General features: G+C 42.5%; 1 protein-coding gene across 4 annotated transcripts in view; it reads left to right on the forward strand.

Annotated features, from left to right (window-relative positions):
• Positions 1 to 22,666, forward strand: part of DLGAP2 (DLG associated protein 2) — a 674,215-nt gene that overhangs the window by 50,855 nt on the left and 600,694 nt on the right. The window contains exon 2 of one of the 4 annotated variants that reach the window (XM_030555545.1): positions 13,996 to 14,105. The exons of the other annotated variants lie outside the window; for them this stretch is intronic. Within the exon in view, the coding sequence (XP_030411405.1) occupies positions 14,091 to 14,105 (15 nt within the window). The 5' untranslated portion in view covers positions 13,996 to 14,090. The remainder of the gene's footprint in view (positions 1 to 13,995; positions 14,106 to 22,666) is intronic. 4 annotated transcript variants of the gene reach the window in all.

Consider the following 22,666-nt stretch of genomic DNA (forward strand, 5'->3'; position numbering starts at 1 on the left):
ATTTAAAATGTTAACAAAAATATGCTTAAGCCATGTATGCTTAATTCAGTAAATTAAAGCAAGCTACTAGTTGCTTAGTTTAGTAAATTAAAGAGAAAGCTATTTAGTTTAAATGAATTTCAGTAATCTGAAGAAATTTGCACATGGTAGATAATGCTTCAGGGCTGTACCTATAATTATTATTTTTTTAAACTAGTTTGGCGAAAACACCATATAAGATGATTCATAGTCATAGAATCATAGAACCATAGAATATCAGGTTTGGAAGGGACCTCAGGATGTCATCTAGTCCAACCCCCTGCTCAAAGCAGGACCAATCCCCAACTAAATCATCCCAATGATCATGTCCCACGATCTGCTGGCAATGCCCCATTTATACAACCCAAAATGCCGTTAGCCTTCTTGGCAACAAGGGCACGCTGTTGACTCATATTCAGGTTCTCGTCCACTGTAACCCCTAGTTCCTTTTCTGCAGAACTGCAGCCTAGCCATTCGGTCCCTAGTCTGTAACAGTGCCAGCTTTATATCCACCTTATAGTCCATTCATCCAGTCCATACTTCTTTAACTTGCCAGCAAGAATACTGTGGGAGACGGTATCAAAAGCTTTGCTAAAGTCAAGGAATAACACGTCCACTGCTTTCCCCTCATCCACAGAGCCAGTTATCTCGTAATAGAAGGCAATTAGGTTAGTGAGACATGACTTGCCGTTGGTGAATCCATGCTGACTGTTCCTGATCACTTTCCTGTCCTCTAAGTGTTTCAGAATTGATTCCTTGAGGACCTGCTCCATGATTTTAGGAGTCCCACAACAAAACAAGATGGGACTGTGAGTAGAACCTTCTCTGTGATAGGTCCTAGGTTTGGAAATAGCTTCTCCTATTGTTAACCTCAGCCCAGATTTGTTGAGTTTTGCAGTATACTTAGAAAGTTCTGTTCTCTCATTCTTTTTTTTAGCTCATACTTCTTTAACTTGCCAGCAAGAATACTGTGGTAATACTTACCTGCAATCACCTCCGCCAACTCCTTTAGCAGCCTCGGATGCAGAGCATCCGGCCCCATGTACTTGTGCTCATCCAGCTTTTCTAAATAGTCCTGAAACACTTCTTTCTCCACAGAGGTCTGGTCACCTAATCCCCATGCTGTGCTGCCCAGTGCAGCAGTTTGGGAGCTGACCTTGTTCGTGAAGACAGAGGCAAAAAAATCATTGAGTACATTAGCTTTTTCCACATCCTCTGTCACTAGGTTGCCTCCCTCATTCAGTAAGGGGCCACACTTTCCTTGATTTTCTTTTTGTTGCTAACATATCTGAAGAAACCCTTCTTGTTACTCTTCACATCCCTTGCTAGCTGCAACTCCAAGTGTGATTTGGCCTTCCTGCTTTCACTCCTGCCTGTCTGAGCAATATTTTTATACTCCTCCCTGCTCATTTGTCCAATCTTCCACTTCTTGTAACAGCGCTGCCCGGGGGTGGGGGGGCAAGAGGGGCAATTTGCCCCTGGCCCTGGGCCCTGCAGGGGCCCCCATGAGAGTTTTTCGGGGCTCCTGGAGCGGGTCCTTCACTCGCTCTGGGGGTCCCGGAAAACTCTCTCGGGGCCCAGGCCTCCAGAGCTTCTTCTGCTCCTAGTTTTCAGCGGCGGGGGATCCTTCGGCTGAAGTGGGACCCGCCGCTGAAGCGCAGCTGGGTCTTCGGCGGTAATTCGGCAGCGGGGGGCCCTTCCGTTCCGGGACCCGCCGCCAAAGTGCCCCGAAGACCCTGCCGCCGAATTACCGCTGAAGACCCGGCTGCACTTCGGCAGCGGGTCCCGCTTCGGCGGTATTTTGGCGGCGGGGTCCCCACTGTGGGTCTTTGGGGCACTTTGGCAGCGGGTCCCGGAACGGAAGGACCCCCCGCCGCCGAAGACCCCAGACCCCCGGAATCCTCTGTGCTGCCCTGTCTTGTAGGCTTATTTTTTGTGTTTAAGATCAGCAAGGATTTCACTGTTAAGCCAAGCTGGTCACCTGCCATATTTACTATTCTTCCTACGCTTCGGCATGGTTTGCTCTCCTTTCTTCCCTGTATCAGCATTCTGAACTCAACCATTTCATGGTCACTGGCTCCCAGGTTCCCATCCACTTTTGCTTCCCCTACTAATACTTCCCTGTTTGTGAGCAGCAGGTCAAGAAGAGCTCTGCCCCAAACTGGTTCCTCCAGCACTTGCACCAGGAAATTGTCCCCTGCACTTTCCAAAAACTTCCTGGATTGTCTGTGTACCACTGTATTGCTCTCCCAGCAGATATCTGGGTGATTGAAGTCCCCCACAAGAACCAGGGCCTGTGATCTAGTAACTTCTGGTAGCTGATGGAAGAAAGCCTCATCCACCTCATCCCCCTGGTCTGGTGGTCTATAGCAGACTCCCACCATGACATCACCCTTGTTGCTCACACTTCTAAACTTAATCCTAAGACTCTCAGATTTTTCTGCAGTTTCATACTGGAGCTCTGAGCGGTCATACTCCTCTCTTACATACAATACAACTCCCCCACCTTTTCTGCCCTACCTGTCCCTCCTGAACAGTTTATATCCATCCATGACATGTGATTTATCCCACCAAGTCTCTGTTATTCCAATCACATCATAATTCCTTGACTGTGCCAGGACTTCCGATTCTCCCTGCTTGTTCCCAGGCTTCTTGCATTTGTGTATAGGCACTTAAAATAACTCGCTGATCATCCTGCTTTCTCAGTATGAGGCAGGAGTCCTCCCATCTTGCGCTCTCCTGCTTGTGCTTCCTCCCACTTACCTCAGGGCTTTGGTCTCCTTCTCCCAGTGAACCCAGTTTAAAGCCCTCCTCACTAGTGACCTTGTCCTTCTAGGAAACTACAGAAAAGAGGATCACACATGGAGACAGAATGTAGGAATACTGTAAGAAAGCAAAACAGCCAGGAACTAGTTATGGGATGCCTATCTCTCATATGTTTAAAGGAAGGGGTATGTCTTTTTTTTTTAGCTTGGCAAGACAAAGGTAAAGACCTCTCAGCCATTGCAGCCTGCTTGGGTCAGGGGGAAAGATTTGTTGTGTGTTTTTTGTAATCAAATAATAAACTGTTCCCTGAGGTAAGGGCCTGAAAGAGGCTCAGCGGTGGCAGAGTTTCTTTTCTAGACTGGGGAGAGAATGTAACAGCATATAGATCAGGGGTAGGCAACCTATGGCACGCGTGCCAAAGGCGGCAAGCGAGCTGATTTTCAGTGGCACTCACATTGCCCGGGTCCTGGCCACTGGTCCGGGGGCCTCTGCATTTTAATTTAATTTTAAATGAAGCTTCTTAAACATTTCAAAAACCTTATTTACTTTGCATACGACAATAGTTTAGTTATATATTTTAGACTCATAGAAAGAGACCTTCTAAAAATGTTAAAATGTATTACTGGCACGCAAAACCTTAAATTAGAGTGAATAAATGAAGACTCGGCATACCACTTCTGAAAGGTTGCCGACCCCTGATATAGTCTCTTCATATGGTGATGACTCTTGCCATTCCACTATTACCTCTGGAGGATATTAAACAGAAGCTACTAAAATCTGACATTTTTAAATCAGCAGGTCCAGATAAATTTCATCCAAGAGTTATAAAAGAGCTGTTGGAGGAGCTCACTGGACCATTAACTCTGGTTTAATCTTTTTTAAATTCCACAGGATACTAAGAAAAATTATGTATATTATAAACACAGCACTCAAGTATTTTTAAACATCTTCTATGCAAAAATAAATCACTTTCTCTCCAGAGATGTTTCCGATGGAGTGAACTGAAAGTGTATTATAGGGGAGTGGGAGGCACAGTGGGTGAATACAAAAGATCTTCACCTACGAATGGGGTGTTCAAATCTATAAGGAGGGTTGTCTTGTTTAATCGACATTAGCCAGAATAGATGTCACATAATTAATCATTACTGGCTACTCTGGAAGGTAGGTAGGTGGTAGTAGAGGGGATTTTCAAGGCAGAGCTGTAGATCAGAATTAAACACAATTACAAATTGGATGGTGAAGCTTGCACAGCACTTCTGTTTCTGGAAAATGCTATCATCTCTCATTTTCATGAGCACAAAAGACAGTGAACGTTGTATTTTTAATTTTTCAGTTTTCAACCTCAGCTTTCTCCTCTCGATCCCATGTGTAACTTTTTTCAATACTATTCACAGTATTTAAATATCAAACTGTAATTAGAGACTAAAGATTTTTTTTTAAGATATACTTTGAAATGCTAGGAGAATTTCTTTTAAATATATAGAATAATTTTATTTTTAATCGTTTTGTTACTATATGAGATGATCTCTTATATAATACATTATATGAAAATTATCTTCTGTGAAGTTGATAAAAAAGTTGAAATGTTTATCTGTAAAGGAGTATCTATATCAGGGGTTGGCAACCTTTCAGCAGTGGTGTGCCGAGTCCTCATTTATTCACTCTAATTTAAGGTTTTACAGGCCAATAATACATTTTAATGTTTTTAGGTCTCTTTCTATAAGTCTATAATATATAACTGAGCTATTGTTATATATAAAGTAAATAAAGTTTTTAAAATGTTTAAGAAGCTTCATTTAAAATTAAATTAAAATGCAGAATCACCCGGACCAGTGGCCAGGACCCAGGCAGTGTGTGCACCACTGAAAATCAGCTTGTGTATCGCCTTGAGGGGTTCAGTGTGCGGGAAGGGGCTCCAGGCTGGGGCAAGGGGTTGGGTGTGTGTGGGGGGGTGAGGCTCTGACTAGGGGTGTGGGCTCTGGGGTGGGGCTGGGAATGAGGGGTTTGGGGTGCAGGAGGGGGCTCTGGGCTGGAGCTGAGGGGTTTGGAGTATGGGAATGGACTCAGGGCTGGGGCAGGGGGTTGGGGTGCAGGAAAGGGTGTGGGCTCCAGGTGGGGGTTTGGGTGTGGGAGAGGGCTCAGGGCTAGGGTTAGGTTGTGGGAGAGGGTGTAGGCTCCAGGAAGGAGTTTGGGTGTGGGAGGGGTCTTGGGGCTGGAGCAGCAGTTTGGGGTGCAGTAGGAGTTGTGGTGTGTGGGCTCTGGGAGGGGGATCTGGTGCCTTTTTTTTTTTTATTGCTCTCCCTGTTCCCTCCACCTGGCTACACCACTGCATTCCGGTCGAAAACCGTATGCTTGGCAACCCTATGCTTTTATCAGTCTGTATAGGGAATACCATGAAAAATGCAGTATTTCTAGCAGTCGCCAGAGAGGAAACAAATTTCTAGTATCTGTGTTGGTATGAGAGAGATCATAGAAAGAGAAGTCCTGCCTTTCATTCCCTAGGTAAACACATCTTTGTGCCTATGCATTTATGCTTCTCCTTTCCAATACATATTATCATGTAACCCTTCTGCCCCTCTGAGTTGGCAGCAACAAGGGCCGGGTTCAGTATCCAGGGGTTCCGTTTCAGTAACACAATGCATAACCGGCTCGAGCCCCCACCCAGTGACCTGGGACACTCACATACCACACCCCCCCGGGCGCCTCTAGGAGGCAATACTTCCCCTCTCGCAAGCACGGAGTCTGAGTGTAGCAAAATCTTTTTAATAAAGGAAGGAATCAATGCGGCATCCCATTGGAGAAACACCACAAACAGGGTTATAACACAAACCATAAACAAAAACCCACCTCCAAGTACTTTTGGCACTGTCCTTTTTCCCCTTAGGGTTTTAAGTCCAATCACCCCAAAGTCCAACAACCCAAAAGTCTCTGGTCAATGCCACCCCAGAGTTCGAGAGTTTATCTGTAGAGGTCCCTCCCCCCAGCCTGGGTAGAAAGGGGCACCTTACGTGGTCCGGGGCCAACTGCCCTGCCTCTCCGTGGGTTCTGCTTCCACCTTCTCCACGAACTGCTCCGCTTTACCAGCCGCTCCACTCTGCTCCTCCAGCCGTCCTCAGAAACTGCTCCGCTCCACCAGCTGCTTTGCTCCATGAGCTGCTCCAGTTCTCCCTGCAAACTGCTTGGCTCCGCTCGCTCTGTGGGCCACTCCACCCGTCCCACAGCTACTCCGCTCTGCCAGCCGCTCCGCTGCCACCAGCTGTCCCGTGATCCATTCCAGCCGTCCCCACAACTGCTCCACTCCGCCAGCTGCTCTGTTCTACAGTATAGCTTCAGGCTCCCCCACTAGTTAGCACAGTACACAGTGCTCTCAGCTCAGTAATTTCAGCTCTTTAGTGATTTCAACTCTTAGTGATCTCAGCTCTTAGTAGGGGAGCCCCAGTGCTAGTGCACCATTAGCCCAAAGTGAGTTCAGCTCAGCAATCTGTATTTAGATTCTTGAGGGAATAAAAAAATCAACTCTGACATTCCACACTGGAGAGAGGAAGGGGTGGAACTGGTGCTTCTGGCTCCACAAGGAGACTGCACCACCAGGCACAGATATCTGTCCCCAACCTCTCTCAATTCACTGGGTTTTGGAACCAATGTCCCTTGTCTAGCAAGTACCACTCAACTGAGGTTGAGTCATTTCTGTCACAAAGCAGTCCCACAGCTCAGCAGCATGGGATGGGGTAGGCGTGCCTATGCAAGTACACTCTCTGAAATTCTTTCCACCAGATGTCAGGGTAGAGCTCATCCTGACTCTGCTTACATCAGATAAATTCTCAAGTTGCATATGCGCCTTTGTTGATGCACATGACTAAATGAATGGCCAAACATATGTCTATATAGGGTCTGCAAATGAGTCCCCTGATTATTTAGGTAAAATATGTACTCATAAATACAGATAATCCCTACATTAAAGCTGTCACTTTTAAAGATTCATCTGATGTTAAGATACTTTACATTTCCTTTTATCTCATGTATTGCATGCTTTATGCTTAAAATCCAGAGTCTCATGTAAGTTCAAAGAGAAGTAAGCAATGATGTAGTGTATTAGCTTGAGTAACACAAAAATGTTAGAGTGAGCGTTGTTTTAGTGTTCAATTCTTTCTGGATTACACTTGTCTTAGTTGTTACACATATCCTTTAGCCTTCAGACTTCAAAGAAAACCTAAACCAATTGACCCTGTAATACTGCACCTCTATTTTCCTGAATCCCCAGGGGGTATAGCATCTACCATAGAATATACATGATGTTCACTCAATTCTTTGATTTATAGTTGATGCAAAAGCTTTGATAATGTGGTTATTTGAAGACAGTGACACAACAGTCTGTAATTTGAAAGAAATTTTAGGACTGAGAAAAGGCAATGTATATATAAGCCTATGCTATACAAATGTGATTCTCTACCACTGTGCTGCATCATGTGTAAGCTACTTAACTTTTGATCCAGCTATTAGTTTATGTGCAGAGCAGGGCTGGCTCCAGGGGTTTTACCGCCCCAAGCAGCAAAAAAAAAAAAAAAAAAAAAAAAAAAAAAAAAAAGCTGCAATCGCAATCTGTGGCAATTCAGCCAGAGGTCCTTCACTCCGAGAGGGAGCGAACAACCCTCCGCCAAATTGCTGCCGAATACCTGGACGTGCCGCCCCTCTCTGGAGTGGCCGCCCTAAGCACCTGCTTACGAATCTGGTGCCTGGAGCTGGCCCTGGTGCAGAGCATAGTGAGCCAGATTCTCCTTTACACTAAGGCCACTTTACACCATTCTGGAAATGTAAAGAGACCCGAAACTAAGTGAAAATATAATTTACACCCTCTTCAGACAGTGATATCACTAAAAGACCTTAATGTAAATGAGAGTAAGGCCCTATAGCATTAATAGAAACCCTTTTCTTTCTGGGGCATTTTGAATGTGGCTCTTTTGGTATCACCTGTCTTTTTGTGAAGTTAAGAAAGGCTTGAGTCTTCTCTACTGCAGTGATATAAAGACACTACACTGTGCTTGACCTACAATAACTGGACAAACAGTCTGCCAATAACAATAAGGTAGTACAGTTATATCACTTCTCAAGTCAGTTATTATGGACTAGACTTTGATTTTAGGCACAGCCCTGAGCAAGGGGTCGCGGGTAAGCTTCACCACCCCAGATGTAATGCTAGGAGGCATTGTGCCACAGAGACAACCTTGCTGTAGCAGTATAGTGATTTGCCAAGGGAATGAGAAGATTCTCCATTATTCTCTACACTTGCTCCATCGAGGGAGTAAAAAGACCTGCCTGCCAACTCTACTGGTTTTCAGACCTTGCTAGGGATCTATGAAGAAGGGCAACCAATCAAAACTGCTTTCTGTGCTGAGGGTCTGTCATGGTATAAATCCCCCACTCTGAACCTTAGCATCCAAAAGATGGGGTACCAGCATGAATCCCCCTAAGCTTAATTACCAGCTTAGATCTTGTAGTGCTGCCACCAACCAGGATTTGCAGTGCCTGGTACACTCTGGTCCCCCCAAAACCTTCCCAGAGGACCCCAAGACCCAGAACCCCTGGATCTTACACAAGGAAAGTAAACCCTTTCCCCCACCATTTCCTCTCCCAGGCTTTCCATCCCTGGATTACCCTGGAAGATCACTGTGATTCAACTCCTTGAATCTAAAAATAGAGAGGAGTGCACCTTACCCCCTCCTCTTTCCCCCTCCGCAAGAGATAATACAGATTCAAGCTCTGTGAATCTAAAACAAAGGGATTCCACTTTTCCCCCCTCCCTTCTCTCTCCCTGTCTCCCACCAATTCCCTGGTGAGTACAGACTCAATTCCGTTGAGCCTCAACAAGGGGAAAAAATCAATCAGGTTTTAAAAAGAAAAACTTTGAATAAAAAGAAAGAAAAAAAGTAAAAGTTGTCTCTGTAATTTAGATGGTAAATATTACACGGTCTTTCAGCTTATAGACACTAGAGAGAAGCTTCCCCCCAGCAAAATACAATTTAAAATACTTCCAGCAAAATACACATTTGCAAATACAGAAAACAATCAAAAGACTAAACTCGCCTTTTTCCTGGTACTTACTAAAATTAGAACAGAAGAGATTTTTTCAGAAAGATTGGAGGAATCGGCTTACATGTCTGGTCCCTCTCAGAACCCAGAGAGAACACGGACAAAGAAAGAACACACAAACAAAGACTTCCCTCCACCGAGATTTGAAAGTATCTTGTCTCCCGATTGGTCCTCTGGTCAGGTGTTCCAGGTTCACTGTTTGTTAACCCTTTACAGGTGAAAGAGACATTAACCCTTAACTATCTGTTTATGACAGGGTCAGCCTAGTGTCTCAGGTCAGGAAGCCTGAAGAGCTTTTGCTTCCCACTTCCCGGCTGATGGGCTAGGGGTACTTCTTAGTACAGCCAGTTAGGGATCAGCTGTTCCTACGGACTCTGCAGCTCCTGTTATGGTTTCTTGTGCTGTCTGTGGGACAGAGAGAGAAGTGGGGCGAGTGAAGATCTTCCTAGAGCTGAAGTCTAGCTCCTCCTCGCCACCCCCCACCCCACCAAGTTTGGGAGGTTGGAAAGAAAAGATGATCTTCCCTGCACTGTTGTCCATTTGGTGGGTCTCTAAAAGTCAAAGATGGGAGGGGGCTTTTTGATGTGAAATTGGTTGGTGATTTATTTATTTTTAGAACAACAACAGTTTCATTTTTTGGTGAGTGTTGGTCTGAAATGTTGATGCTGAGATGAGAAAGAAGAATGAAATGCTTCCATGGGGGTAGGGTGGGGAAGCAGGTAGAGGATGAATTACTGGAGTTGCTCTCTCCCTTCTCACTCTATCCTCCTTTACCTCTTTTTGTGCATCTCAAGGCATGTTTATTCAAATCAATTCACATTTATGCTTATATAGAGAGAGATTTTACATAAATGTGAAGTCTACTGCTGGTTTGCTCTGAGATTTTTGGCAGCTCTAGGTAAGCAGGTGGGCAGTACCTGGTTATCCATGTGGGCCTGGCTCCAAGTTCTGAGTGGCCCACAGAGGAGTTTAAGCGGAGGCTCTCTGACTCCTTCTTATTCTCTGAAGAGGCACATAGTCCAAGTCACTATCTAGTCATGTATTATTAGGATGTATATCAGGTCATGATATGATTGACTCAATTTTTTTGGTTCTGGGACACTGATGCAGAGGCAGAACAAACTTGTATAGGTGGTATGAGATTTAAAGTTCAAACTTGCATTTGAATTTTGAGGCTTCTAACTCTTAATGTTCTTTGAGACAATCACAACATTGTCTAAAGGCCCACCTTCACCTTTAAATAACACAGGGGCGATAGTCAGTACAGTTTGTGTTTTTATGATTGTGTACCACACGTGGTTGGATCCATTGTTAGTCATCAGTTCTTTTGGTATCTTCCAGTTCGTTCAGAATATACGTGAAATAATTACATGTGAATATGAGCTAAAATACTGGGAGAGTCAGATTGTAACTTTATTCTTGAATGATGAACTCCGTTTTCAATGTAAGGCCAGATGCTCAACTGGTGTAAATCAGTGTTTCCGTTGACTTCAGTGAAAATGCACCAGTTTATAGTAGGTGAGGCTCTAGTCCATTGTATGTACAATGAAACATGTAAGGAGGAAGTTGCAACATACACAATGATTTGGTGTATGCAGATGATCTTTATCAGTGTGATGGAAGAAGAGTTGTGATTTAATGTTTAATACTGCTAGGCAAAGGCAAGCTAATTTTAATTTTGATCCTAAAGGCTATATGAATGTCATACTACTAGTTCTTCAGTAAAAATGAACTTGTGTTGAAAAATTACAAAGTGTTTTTGTAAATATTCAGCTGTAAGTCAAACCAGAGAACTAGCCTTAAAAAAAAATAAAAAAGAAGCACATGCTCTTATGTCTATCTTTGATACTTGTGTGAGCATCTCACAGCCTTTGATATATACCTCTACCTCGATATAACGCGACCTAATATAACATGAATTCGGATATAATGCAGTAAAGCAATTCTCCGGGGGGGGTGGGGCTGCGCATTCCGGTGGATCAAAGCAAGTTCAATATAAGACGGTTTCACCTATAACGCAGTAAGATTTTTTGGCTCCCAAGGACAGCGTTATATTGAGGTAGAGGTGTATTTATCCATTTAGCATATAGGGAACTGATGCATAGAGGGCTAGATTCACAAAAGGACTTCACTTCACTTAAGGGTCTACCTCCCACATTAGGCACCTAAATCCCAGAATCAGGCCCCACAGGGATTCACAAAACTCTTGCTCAGCCACTCATAAACCTTGTAGGTGGCTAGATTTTTCTTTATGTGCCTATGTTTCTGCTTTTGAAGCCTCAGTGTAGGCAATGGCATCCAGACTCCTAAACTCCAGAACAATACATGAACCAAGGGAACATAGGTATCCCTCTTCCAAAAACCCACAAAGAAGGGAATGAGTAGGAGTTCCCTAGTAACTTTTAGCCCTGCAGTAGGGTACTGTCATAGGGTAGTTCCCTGAGTTCTTTCCAACATCAGTCACTGACCACAACTCCTCTCGCTCTTTTTAACCACCACGGTGCCTTATTATATGTTATACTTACACCAATAGCTAGCCTTTTCACTTACTTCTAGAGAATACTGTTGCATCCAGTCTTGCCTTCTTCTGCCTTCCCAGCACAGCCTTCCAGTTTGCTTATACAGTCATAGCTGCTGGGGCTACTTCAACCCAATTAGCCCCTTCTCTTCTTCTCATTCTTCTTGTGCATGTATTTAAACATACACTGTTTACTGCAATGACTACTGAAAACTGAAAGTTCCAATAACAACTGAAGATTCCTCCCCATGCCTTTCAGGACCGATTATTTCTTTTCCCATCAGATCTCTGTTCCTGAGATTCACCCATTGGGTTGTGTTGGGGATGGAGATTTGTTGGAGTTTTTAAGCTCCTTGTTGAGATTTTGCTCTTGTTTGGTTTTGTTTTACTGTTATTTGAAATAATGTTGAAGAGATCCAGAGTAACAGAGGCACCTTTTTATGTCAATAATACAGATGCATTTATTGTTATAGTTATAATAATTTTATTAAAATAACCAATGTGTAAAATATAGGGTGCAATATATTTCTTTGTTAAGCTTTTATTTAGCTACTTTCTTTTCCTTTTAAGTTTTAAAAATCTAAGGAGCTATAGCTATAGAGCTGTGTTCCAAACCCAGGGCTGGAGTGCTATTAGAGACAGCCCCAAGGAGTGGGCAGTTTGTAAGCTTCACCATTCCAAGGCTAGCCCCAGGAACCTTGGACTAAATCCACAAAGGAACGTAGCATCCTAAACGCCTAAATCAAAAATGTAGGCCTTCAAAACCCTGCTCAGCTACCCTTTAACTCCGGGGGACCTAAATTTCCTATGTGCCAATGTTTTTGCCAATAAATTCCCATAGGCACCTGTGTTTCTGCCACTGAGCATATGCAAAGTTCCCTCAGTCCTGAAACCTGGCACCTAGCTCACAGCTAAGCCCGCTATCTCTCTTGTCGAAGCTGTTCCACTTTTTACAAAATAATTAAATAATAATTGGAGCAGGGACCAAAACCCTGAACACCCCATCCCAGCTGTGTGTCCTAATCACCAGGTTTTAGAGTCAATTCTTACTCTCATGATGCCCCAATAAATGATTTGAAGCTGTGTGTGTGTATATATGTATATGTAGTGAGAAGGGTGCCTGAGCCAGGTCAGCTCTAAGTCCAGAAACATGTTCAAGGCTGAGAATCTTGAGCAGAAGGAGACTCCTCCCATTAAATGCCTAACTCCTTTTGAGGGGCAGGGCTCAAGCAACACCCCTCTCCTTAACATTTTCTATTAGCTGCCTTAGGCAGCTCTCTGCTCAGCATGCTGGCTTCTGTGAATCCTGTATTTAGGCATCTATCTCTCTCCATGTATTGTGTAGGGAATCTGGGTGCCTAACTCAGAGCTGTAGATTCCACTAGGTGACATGGCGCCTAATAGTCAGTGCAAAGCTGAACAAGTTCCACTTTGCAGACCTATCCTCTTGTGCCTCGGAATCATCATCCTGCTCCTAGGCAGAAGTAAGTGACACCCTCACTTTGGCTCAGCTGCACTGGCCTCTGCACTGGGCTTTGGGGGCAGAGTCAAGACTGTCCATTCCCTGCCCTTTTCCTCATGTAGGGAGTAGAAGCTACACGCAAGGTCTGGGTAGCCCATGTAGAGGTGTCAGAGGGATCTCTGCAAGAACATCAAGTATCAGCGGGGTAGCCGTGTTAGTCTGGATCTGTAAAAGCAGCAAAGAGTCCTGTGGAACCGTAAAGACTAACAGGTATTGGAGCATGAGCTTTCGTGAGTGACATGCATCTGACAAAGTGGGTATTCACCCACGAAAGCTTATGGTCCAATACATCTGTTAGTCTATAAGGTGCCACAGGACTCTTTGCTGCAAGAACATATAACCCAGGTCACAATCTAGCCCAGTGTTTAATTTTCTGGAGAATGGAAATGGATATTTTTTTCTCCTTCACCATGTAATTGACTGAGTGATCTCACTGCTCATTTTATTGATTTGTACCTAGGATATACTGTCTGCTAGAATCAGAAAAGTTACATTAATTATTTTTTCTTAATTAAAACACTGTTTTTTTATCTGAGATGGGCCTCAGATTCTTGGGATTTGTAAGGGAAAGGTTAGTGGATACTGAATAAATTGCATTTTCCATTTGGTGGGGGCTATTAATGAAATATGACACTAAGTTGATTAGTCTAAGAACAGCAGTACTTATTTTAATCCAATACTTGTATGTAAGTGTCCAGTGTACAAAACATACTCTATTTAGCAAATGCACAAGCAGAGGAATCAGATACTGAATTCTGTCTGTAATCCAACAGGAACTAGCTCATGGTTTTGCATGTAAAGAGCAGAAGAAGTGATGAGAACTGTTACAAATACACAGTGGCAAATTTAAACACATCTAAAGCTTTTTCTATGGTATGATTGTTGACGTGCAGTCTCTATGCTTGCTTGCTTTCATGCTACATTGCTGTGCTCAATTTTATTAAATGCTGCTTGGGACCATGGTTTTATTTTTGTTTTATGTGCACACTACATGGATTTATACTTTACTTTTTCTTGGTGGGGGTGGGGGGTCTTTTGCATCTTTATCATATTTTTCCCCATTTCTATTCACTCCTCATCTTAGGATTTCACATCCTCTGAAGTGCGAGTGTAACCACTGCAAGTTCATCCACTGCTGCTACTTGTGAATGCCTGCAACGTGCACAAGGCTCAGAAATTATGGGGACAACTCAGGTACTGTTTTAACCTCCTAGGAAATGCCGCTATTTCCAGTGAAGAAATTACTTCCCCACTGCACTGAGAATACAAAATGGTTATTTGGATTCCAAGTGTTAGATAACATCATATGGGGGCTAGTACTGCCATGCTGACTGATACTGAGTCATATTGAAATCACTGGGACTACTCCAAGTGTGGTCCTACTCCAGGTGAGTAGAAGTGGCAGAATCTGGCCCAAAGAAGAACCATTGGTGTCCTGAACATTCATGCTGGCTGGTCACATAAGAACTTTTACATTAAAAAGTTTTCTAATTAGAATTTAAGTTAGCAATTTAGTTGCAACAAAGTTTAATTTCTAACATTTCAATATTACAACAAACCAACAAATTCTGCAATCTTGTTAAAACCAGAAGAAATTAAAATGTGTGGAAAGAAGTGCACTCATGTTTACAAGCATCATATAAAGACTATTACAGCAGTGCCCCCTAGTGTTGCTCTAGTTAAAGTGTGAGTGTTAAGATAAAATCCCATTTTAAGAAATATATTTGTTAGAGGCCCAATCCTGCCTCCTCTACTCACATGAGCAAGTCATTAAAATATGCAGATAATTAAGGGGAGAAGAGCTTTGTGTAAGCTTGAAATATTGTGTCTCTCACCAACAGAAGTTGGGCCACTGAAAGATACTACTTCATCCACCTTGTCTCTCCAAGTGGAGAAGGCTCAGACTCCAGGTATTTGTATGTGGGTAGGTTTTGTGGGGGGTGGTTGTTTTTAAATTTATGAATATGGTATTGTTGAGCCTGAAGTATTTTTATAAACTGTTTTTAATTGTATCAAATTATAAAAGAACTATATTTATTGATTATTTTAGTTGTTTGTAGGGTTTTTTTTTTGCATATCCAGAAATCAAAGCTAAATAAAAGGTCCAGGCCTCAAGCCATTTTTAGAGTCCTTTTGGAGTTTGATTTTATTTAGTTCTGAATACATTAAAAGGACCAATTTGTTACTGGAATTCTGACTCCCTTGACAACAGTGAACTTTTAAAAAAATATTTTAGTTTCTTTTAACGCTGTGACAGGAGAGAGGTAGAACCTGCAAATAAAATTTTGGGTTATTCATATAGTTGTATGGAATATTAACCACAGAGCTTGACTGTAATCATAGTTTTGTGTTTGAATAATACAGAAGTGGTTCATGTATTGAAGTGTATTTGTTCCCTGTTTATGTGGTCATTTTCTCATATGGCCACAGTGTACTGGTGAAAGTGTAAATGAATCTTGAAATTTGCATGAATGATTCATCTAAAAAAATCACACTAGAGGTGAATTATTCGTTATGATCATTTCAGTTTAACTCATCCATTCAAAGAGCAGAAACAATCTCATGTGACTTTGGTGACTAATCACATACCACAAATATCAAATGAACAGCATATGAACACCCCCACAGAAAAATTTGAATAAACTATTTCAACGAATACTTACATCTTAAAAATATCTTGAATATCATTAATAATTTTGTGGGAATGAGCTTGATAATACAGGAATTTCCTGGAAAGGAACTCAACGTGCAAAAGGAAATATACCAACTATTATCACTATCTTTTGCAGACTCCTGCTGCAAACTTTACATTCTAGGTTCCCTAACCTTGAGCAGTTGAGGTGATTTGTTTTGATGGCTCTCACTTCTTGATCTGTTTTGTAAACAAAGTATTGACCATTAATGCTGGCAAGCTACTTACCCTTGCAGCATTAAAACTAATTAAGTTGCCAGCAAAGTCTGAAATTCCATTCTTAGGCTAGTCCTGATGTGTGACAAGATATGTCCCTACAAAGGGGAAGATATATGCTAACATATGTAAACTAACACAATAAAAGGTGTAATTAAGGATGAATTACAAAGATCACCATGTTGTCCAAACATAGCAATATACATACATTCTTTTTTAATCTTCATATAGATGAATGTATGGGAATATTAATAGCCTTGAACATCATCTCCTGCACTCAAAATTTTTCCAATGTAAATTCCCTAACTACTCTTGTTTTGCTGACCTAGGCCTTGGCTACACTTGCAGGTCTGCAGCGCTGTGAGTTCAGCTGTGTAGGGAAAGTGCTGCAGTGTGGCCACATTTGCAGCATTTGCAGCGATGTTGGGAGTGGTGCATTATGGGCAGCTATCCCAGCGTTCAAGTGGCTGCAACATGCTTTTCAAAAGAGGGGAGTGGGGTGGAGTGTAACAGGGAGCATGGGGGAGACAGAGAGAGTGGATTTTTGGAGCCGACACTGTGTGAGCTCCCTACCTTGCAAGTTCTAAGGACTGGAAGATACACAGCACCAACCTTCAATCATTTTAAAAGTTTCGACGCCTTCCCCCACCCCTCTCTTATTCACTAAATGCAAATAGCCTTCAGACCAGATAAGCAGCTGCTCCAAAACGGACTCTCCCTTCCCTCCCCCCCGCTGTGTTGCTTCTCTCCTCAAGCAAACACTAGCTGTAAACATTTCCAAAAGAATCCCCCTGCCTGCCTCTGCTCGAGCAAACAGGAGCTGTGTTTGTTTTTTAGATAAGCAGCTCCGGGAGTCCGGAGTTCACAACAAAACAGCAGAGTGGCTGAACAGGCATTCTGGGATACCTCCGAATACCTCAGAGGCCAATTACAGCGCTTTTGGTGGCCACACTTGCGAAGCAGCGCTGCATCACCAGTGCTGCAATCTTATCCCCCAGGTAGAGCAGGAGTACAGCCAGCACTGCAGCCAGGGAGATGCAGTGCTGTATGTGCCTTGCAAATGTGGACGGTGAGTAAGTTGCAGCACTGTAAACCCACCACCAGCGCTGCAACTCTCCAGTATAGCCAAGCCCCTAGATTCAATTTTAATCTTTTATGGGCTCTTTGTTTTAGATTCTCACCTAGTTAAACATAAACTCAGAAAGGACATCTTATTTTGGAATGAATTTACTACAGATATAGAATGGCTTCTAAAATCACATTTTCATTTGTCTTTGTGTTACAGTTTCAGTGTTGCATTTCATCCAGTTTTTAGCTTTCTGCTGTTAGTTTATACTAAACATTTTCTAACCATAAATACAGTTAGTTATTGTTAAAGCACATAGAATCTAATAGATTATTTATTCTGTTGTATTGAGATGGCTGCCATGCCCATAACCTGTTGACACTCACAGCTGCACAGATTAAAATTCAGCCTTTTGCAGAGGGCCAGCATGACGCCTGTGAGTGACAGATGTGATGTTTTGGAAGCATGGAATATTCACACTATTGCACACTATTATATTGAGATGTGACAGATGCTATGTGTGACAGGTTCCCCCTGGGGTGCCACCTGGAACTGGCGTACCACTGAACCCTCTGACCCACCAGCCTGGTCTCCCTTTCACAGTGTGCTGCTGTTAAAAGTTGCAAAGCCCTCCAAGCTTGCACCTTCACCAGCATTCACACCCAGGTAGGAACACACCCAGCTACAGTGACATGCAGGCTCTCTAACCACCAGCCTCCCAGCCTAGGACCCCAGAGCAGTACCTTCCTGCCCTGCTCAAATCTGGCCAGTATATGGGTTTAATACCCGGTCCGCCTCTCCCTCAATGTGAAGAGGACCAGACACCTTAGTCAAACGCACACTGGTTTGGATTAAAACAAAAAATAAGTTTATTAACTACAAAAGGATATAGATTTTAAGTGATTACAGGGGGTCCCTGGTATACATCTTCCCCTTATCCATCGTTTCACGTGTCTGTCGCTCGTCAATAGAGGAACGTGTTCCAATTCATGTCGGTCCCCATCCGCATATCCATCATTTGCAACTTGCTTCACTTTTTGTGTTGCTTTTCTGTGGGTGCTTAGCACTCACCAGCAGCTAGCACTTCCTATCTGCCAGTTGAAACCCTTGCTTGCCTACCACAGTGAAAATCCAAAAGCAATGAGGAGACGTCAGATCTCATCTCCTCATAATTTGGAAGTCGAAAAGAAAGGACTGGATAACACACAATATTTTCTGTGAGTGATTTGTAGACCATGCTGTCCCTGAATTTAAGGCTTACTGTCAGAAGGAAAATTTGGCCTTTAAGATTCTCCTTATGCTGGATAATGCACGTGCGCACAAACTGGAGTATGAAGCCCTCTGCCTGAACATCAAGGTCCTATTTTTGCCACCCAAGCACCACATCATTGCTGCAGCCTATGGACCAGGGTGTAATGGCCACATTCAAGGCTTATTACCTACGGAGGATGTTCTCCATGCTGATTAAGGAGACGGCAGGTGAAGTAAAAGCCCAGTGTAAAGGAGTTTTGGAAGTCTTACAACATTTTGAATGGGGTGGAAAACATTGAAGCGTCATGAGAAGAGGTCACTTCACAATGTATGAACAGCATTTGGCACCATGCATGGCCACATGCTGTTCACAGCTTTGTGAGATTTGATGCCATTCCTGATCTCCATCAAGAAATCATCAAGTTGGCAAAGGATATCGGCTTCAAGGTTGTAGAGGAGGATGATGTAGAGGAGTTGTTGGAATCTCACACTGAGCAATTGACATATGAGGAACTGAGCTGGACCAAGAACGGATATCGAAAGAAAGCAAGAACAATGATGAAGATGACATAGGGCAAGAAGCCAGGAGTCTGACAACAAAAAATCTCTCCTGTTTCTTTGGATTGCTGGATGATATGATGGAAATCATATAGACTGGTGATCCTTTTCGTGAATGCTCTGCGAAAGTCTCTAGGGTTCTCAATGATGCAGTGGCTTGCTACAGGGAGATCTATCATTCAAAGATTCATGCAGGAGAGCATACATTGATAAAATCCGTTTTAGGACTTCTGAAACCGAAAATCCAGCCCAAGAAAACCCAGCCACCACTCCTACCTAAGTTAAGCGTAATTGACACTGTTTTATATTATTGTATTTACTATATTAAAATGTTCTATGTGTTTGAACGGTGTTCGTATGGTTCTGCTTTATTTTATTCAAAGTTTTACGTGTAAAATGTGTACTATATAACCTCTCATTGTAAAAAGGCACATTGTTTAGGTGAAAAGAGCATTGTCATAGGTGAGTGTGGTGACACTGTGAATGCATCTCCCTCTTATTCCATTATTTATTATGGAGAAAAATTCCCTGGTATCAGTTGTTTCAGTATCCGTCGCCCTTTTCATGAATGCAACCCAGACGTATACTAGGGACTCCCTGTATAATTGATAGCAAACAGATCAAAGCAGATTACCTAGTAAAAAAACAAAACCGTAAACTTAGCTTTACATACTAGATAGGTAGGATATGAATTAGCAAATTACCTTCCTGAGTGATAAATAGGCTGGCAGAGTCTAAAGACACAAGCTGCCTTTGCTTTGCAGCTTGGGTTTCCCAGGTTTTCGTACACAGGCTAAAAATCCTTTTAGCCTGGGACCGTCACTTCCCCCAGTTCCGTCTTTGTTTCTCAGGTATTTTCAGGTGTGTTGTAGGGAGAGTGAGGTACCCTTTTGATACCATTTCCCTCTTTTATATCTTCTCACTTGCTGGAAAGCTGGAAAGCTCTGTGACCTGGGTCTCACAGTTCCCGTTGTGTAGTTCTATCTCTGAGAGGTTTCTTTTGTATGCAGTTCCTGGAGTAATCTTTGTGCTTGTGTGCATTTCCTCAATAAGCCATTAACACTGTTTGGCCTTTTTACTATTGTGCCTTAAAGGTTGCTTGTGGGTATTTTCAAATTCACAACATTTTTCAATAACACATATAAAGCTAAACTTCATAACTTCCCATACAATGATATCGCATACAATCCAATACCATTTTAATTAATGCAAATGACTAATGTGGGTAACAAATGTATGGCAATTTTGGCTCCTGGGGAAACAGCATATACTGATTTGGCCTGTTTCAAGAGGGTTGGCAGTCAAAGAAACTGAAATAGTATGAAGACTGCCCTGGTCCAGGAGGAGAGGTCTACCACAATTCTGGGCAACTGTACCTGTATTCCCCCTCCATGGTCCAGCAAGGGCAACCACTCTAGGCCACCAGCTCCTCATCTGTTATCTCTCTTGGGCAGAGATTTGTATCTCCTTCCCTCTTACCTTGGGTTTTTCCATGCTTCATAGTTCCTAGCCTACACTGTGAGCTCCCCAGCAAGATAGACAGCCTAAGCGGGACTGCTTTGCTTTCTCCTCAGAGGCTATAAACAGCATAATTGCCCACAGTTACCACACAGCCCTTTCTAGGCAACCACATTTATTCTTAAAGTGAAAGCATTACAGAGAAAAATTATTAAAAACAATAGACAAATGTACACGTGCTAATAAGCTGACCAAAGATCACCCCCTCAGTTCCAACAAGGGCAGTAGGAATCAGTCTTTCAAATCCTACCAAGGGGGTTTTCTGTGGTTCCAAGATCATAACAGCTGTTAGCTCAGAACAAGCACTCCTAAGACTCTGTGAACCACTCCTTTATGCAGTTTAAACCTTTGATCTTGGGACCAGAGGAACAGGTAATCGACAGACAATCACCCCCTCCTCAGAGAATAGCTTCAAGGGGCTGGTGACGGGGGGGGGGGTTTGGGAGGGAGCAGTTTGCATACATATTCCTCCTAGATATTTCCCAGGAAGTCCACTGAACACACATTGTGCCAAAAGTTCATTCTTGTCTGCCACATCATTTAATATAGTTCTTTGATCATTCAGGTCCAAAATAATACACAATGTTTGTATTTAATATAATGCAAATATACTTAATTCAATAAGATGTGCCAAAGATTTTGCAGGAAATTGCCATAACTCTCACAAGACCAATCTCTCGCAATTCAAGAACTGACGTGAAACTGTGACCAAGAGAGGCAGGCCCTGTGGAAATGGCCTGAAGTTCTCTAATCTGCTAGGGTCTCCATGTGGAAGATGAGTGATTGCCTAGTAAAGAAAGATGTGAATATAAGCTGTTTATTGCTTTTAAGATAAGATTTCACTGCAATGCCTTTGTTCTGAATAAATAGCACTCTGTGAGAGATGGCTAGTCACTAGTTAACCCTGTCATTGCCCATGAGAGAACAGGACTAAAATTAGATCTGCCAAGATAATCAAGATGAATTGCAAAAGTCTGTAGCCTAGGTCTAGCGGGAGAGCATCATGGAGTTCCCTCAAGGAGGCCATGAAGGGGTCAGAAGTGCAGTTACCTTGGGAACTGTGACAGTATACTTCAGTTAAATCCTGCTGAAAACCTAGTTTAACCCTATTAAGTGAGATTTAAGTTGTTCATATGTCTTTTATTGGCCCTCTGCCCTGCAACCCCATGTGACAACAAAAAGTTTTGGGGATCCTTTCCCTTGAGTATTGGGATAATTTTCCACATTCCATAAAGAAAGGGAGGGGGGTTGCACCCCACTTAAGGTGTTCCTGCCCCCCTCCTCGCCCCCCAAAAGGTGGCAACATCCACAATTGATCATATTTGCCGCAATTGTTCAGATGGGAAGAAGAGCACCAAATCCTAGTACTGCTCTAAAAGCAAAGAGAGAGTTGGGATCGAGCGCATGAAAATGATAATGTGCATGCTTCATGGTAAGCTCACTGTCAAATCTGAATATTTGAATCAAATGAATCTACTTCATAAGAGTAAGTTTCTTTTGCAGGGTGCCTGTGTGCACATCACAGATTTGATATAATCTATGTCTCTCTGCTTAAATACATCTGTGTGTGAAGTGCTGTGTGCACACCAATAACTACTTTGTGCCCAATTGTGAGTCAGATGAAACTGCTTAGTTGCTTTTATTCATCTCTAATGTCTTATGCTTTGTCTTCACTGCTAAAAAAAAGGTGCGTGTTTACTAGGGCTGTCGATTAATCACAGTTAACTCTCGCGATTAACTCAAAAAATTAATTGCGATTAATTGCAGTTTTCATCGCACTGTTAAACAATAGACTGCAAACTGAAATTTATTAAATGTTTTGGATGTTTTTCTACATTTTCAAATATATTGATTTAAATTACAACACAGAATACAAAGTGTACAGTGCTCACTTTATATTATTATTTTTATTGCAAATATTTGCACTGTAAAAATGATAAACAAAGGAAATCGTATTTTTCAATTCACCTCATACAAATACCATAATGCGATCTCTTTATCATGAAAGTGCAATTTACAAATGTAGGGTTTTTTTTGTTACATAACTTCACTCAAAACCAAAACAAAGTTTAGAGCCTACTAGTCCATTCAGTCCTACTTATTGTTCAGCCAGTCGCTAAGACAAACAAGAAAATATTCATGGGAGATAATGCTGCCCACTTCTTATTTACGATGTCATCTGAAAGTGAGAACAGGCATTCACATGGCACTTTTGTAGCTGGCATTGCAAAGGACATGCTTCCATGCTGATGATGCTCATTAAAAAAAGTGTTAATTAAATTTTGACTGAACTCCTTTAGGGAGTATAATATGTCTCCTGCTCTGTTTTACCCACATTCTGCCATTTATTTCATATTATAGTAGTCTCAGATGATGAGCCAGCATATGTTGTTCATTTTAAGAAAACTTTCACTGCAGATCTGACAAAAGGCGAAGAAGGTACCAATGTGAGAT

Source organism: Gopherus evgoodei, chromosome 3, assembly GCF_007399415.2.
Source record: "Gopherus evgoodei ecotype Sinaloan lineage chromosome 3, rGopEvg1_v1.p, whole genome shotgun sequence".
In the NCBI taxonomy this organism is placed as follows: domain Eukaryota; kingdom Metazoa; phylum Chordata; order Testudines; family Testudinidae; genus Gopherus; species Gopherus evgoodei.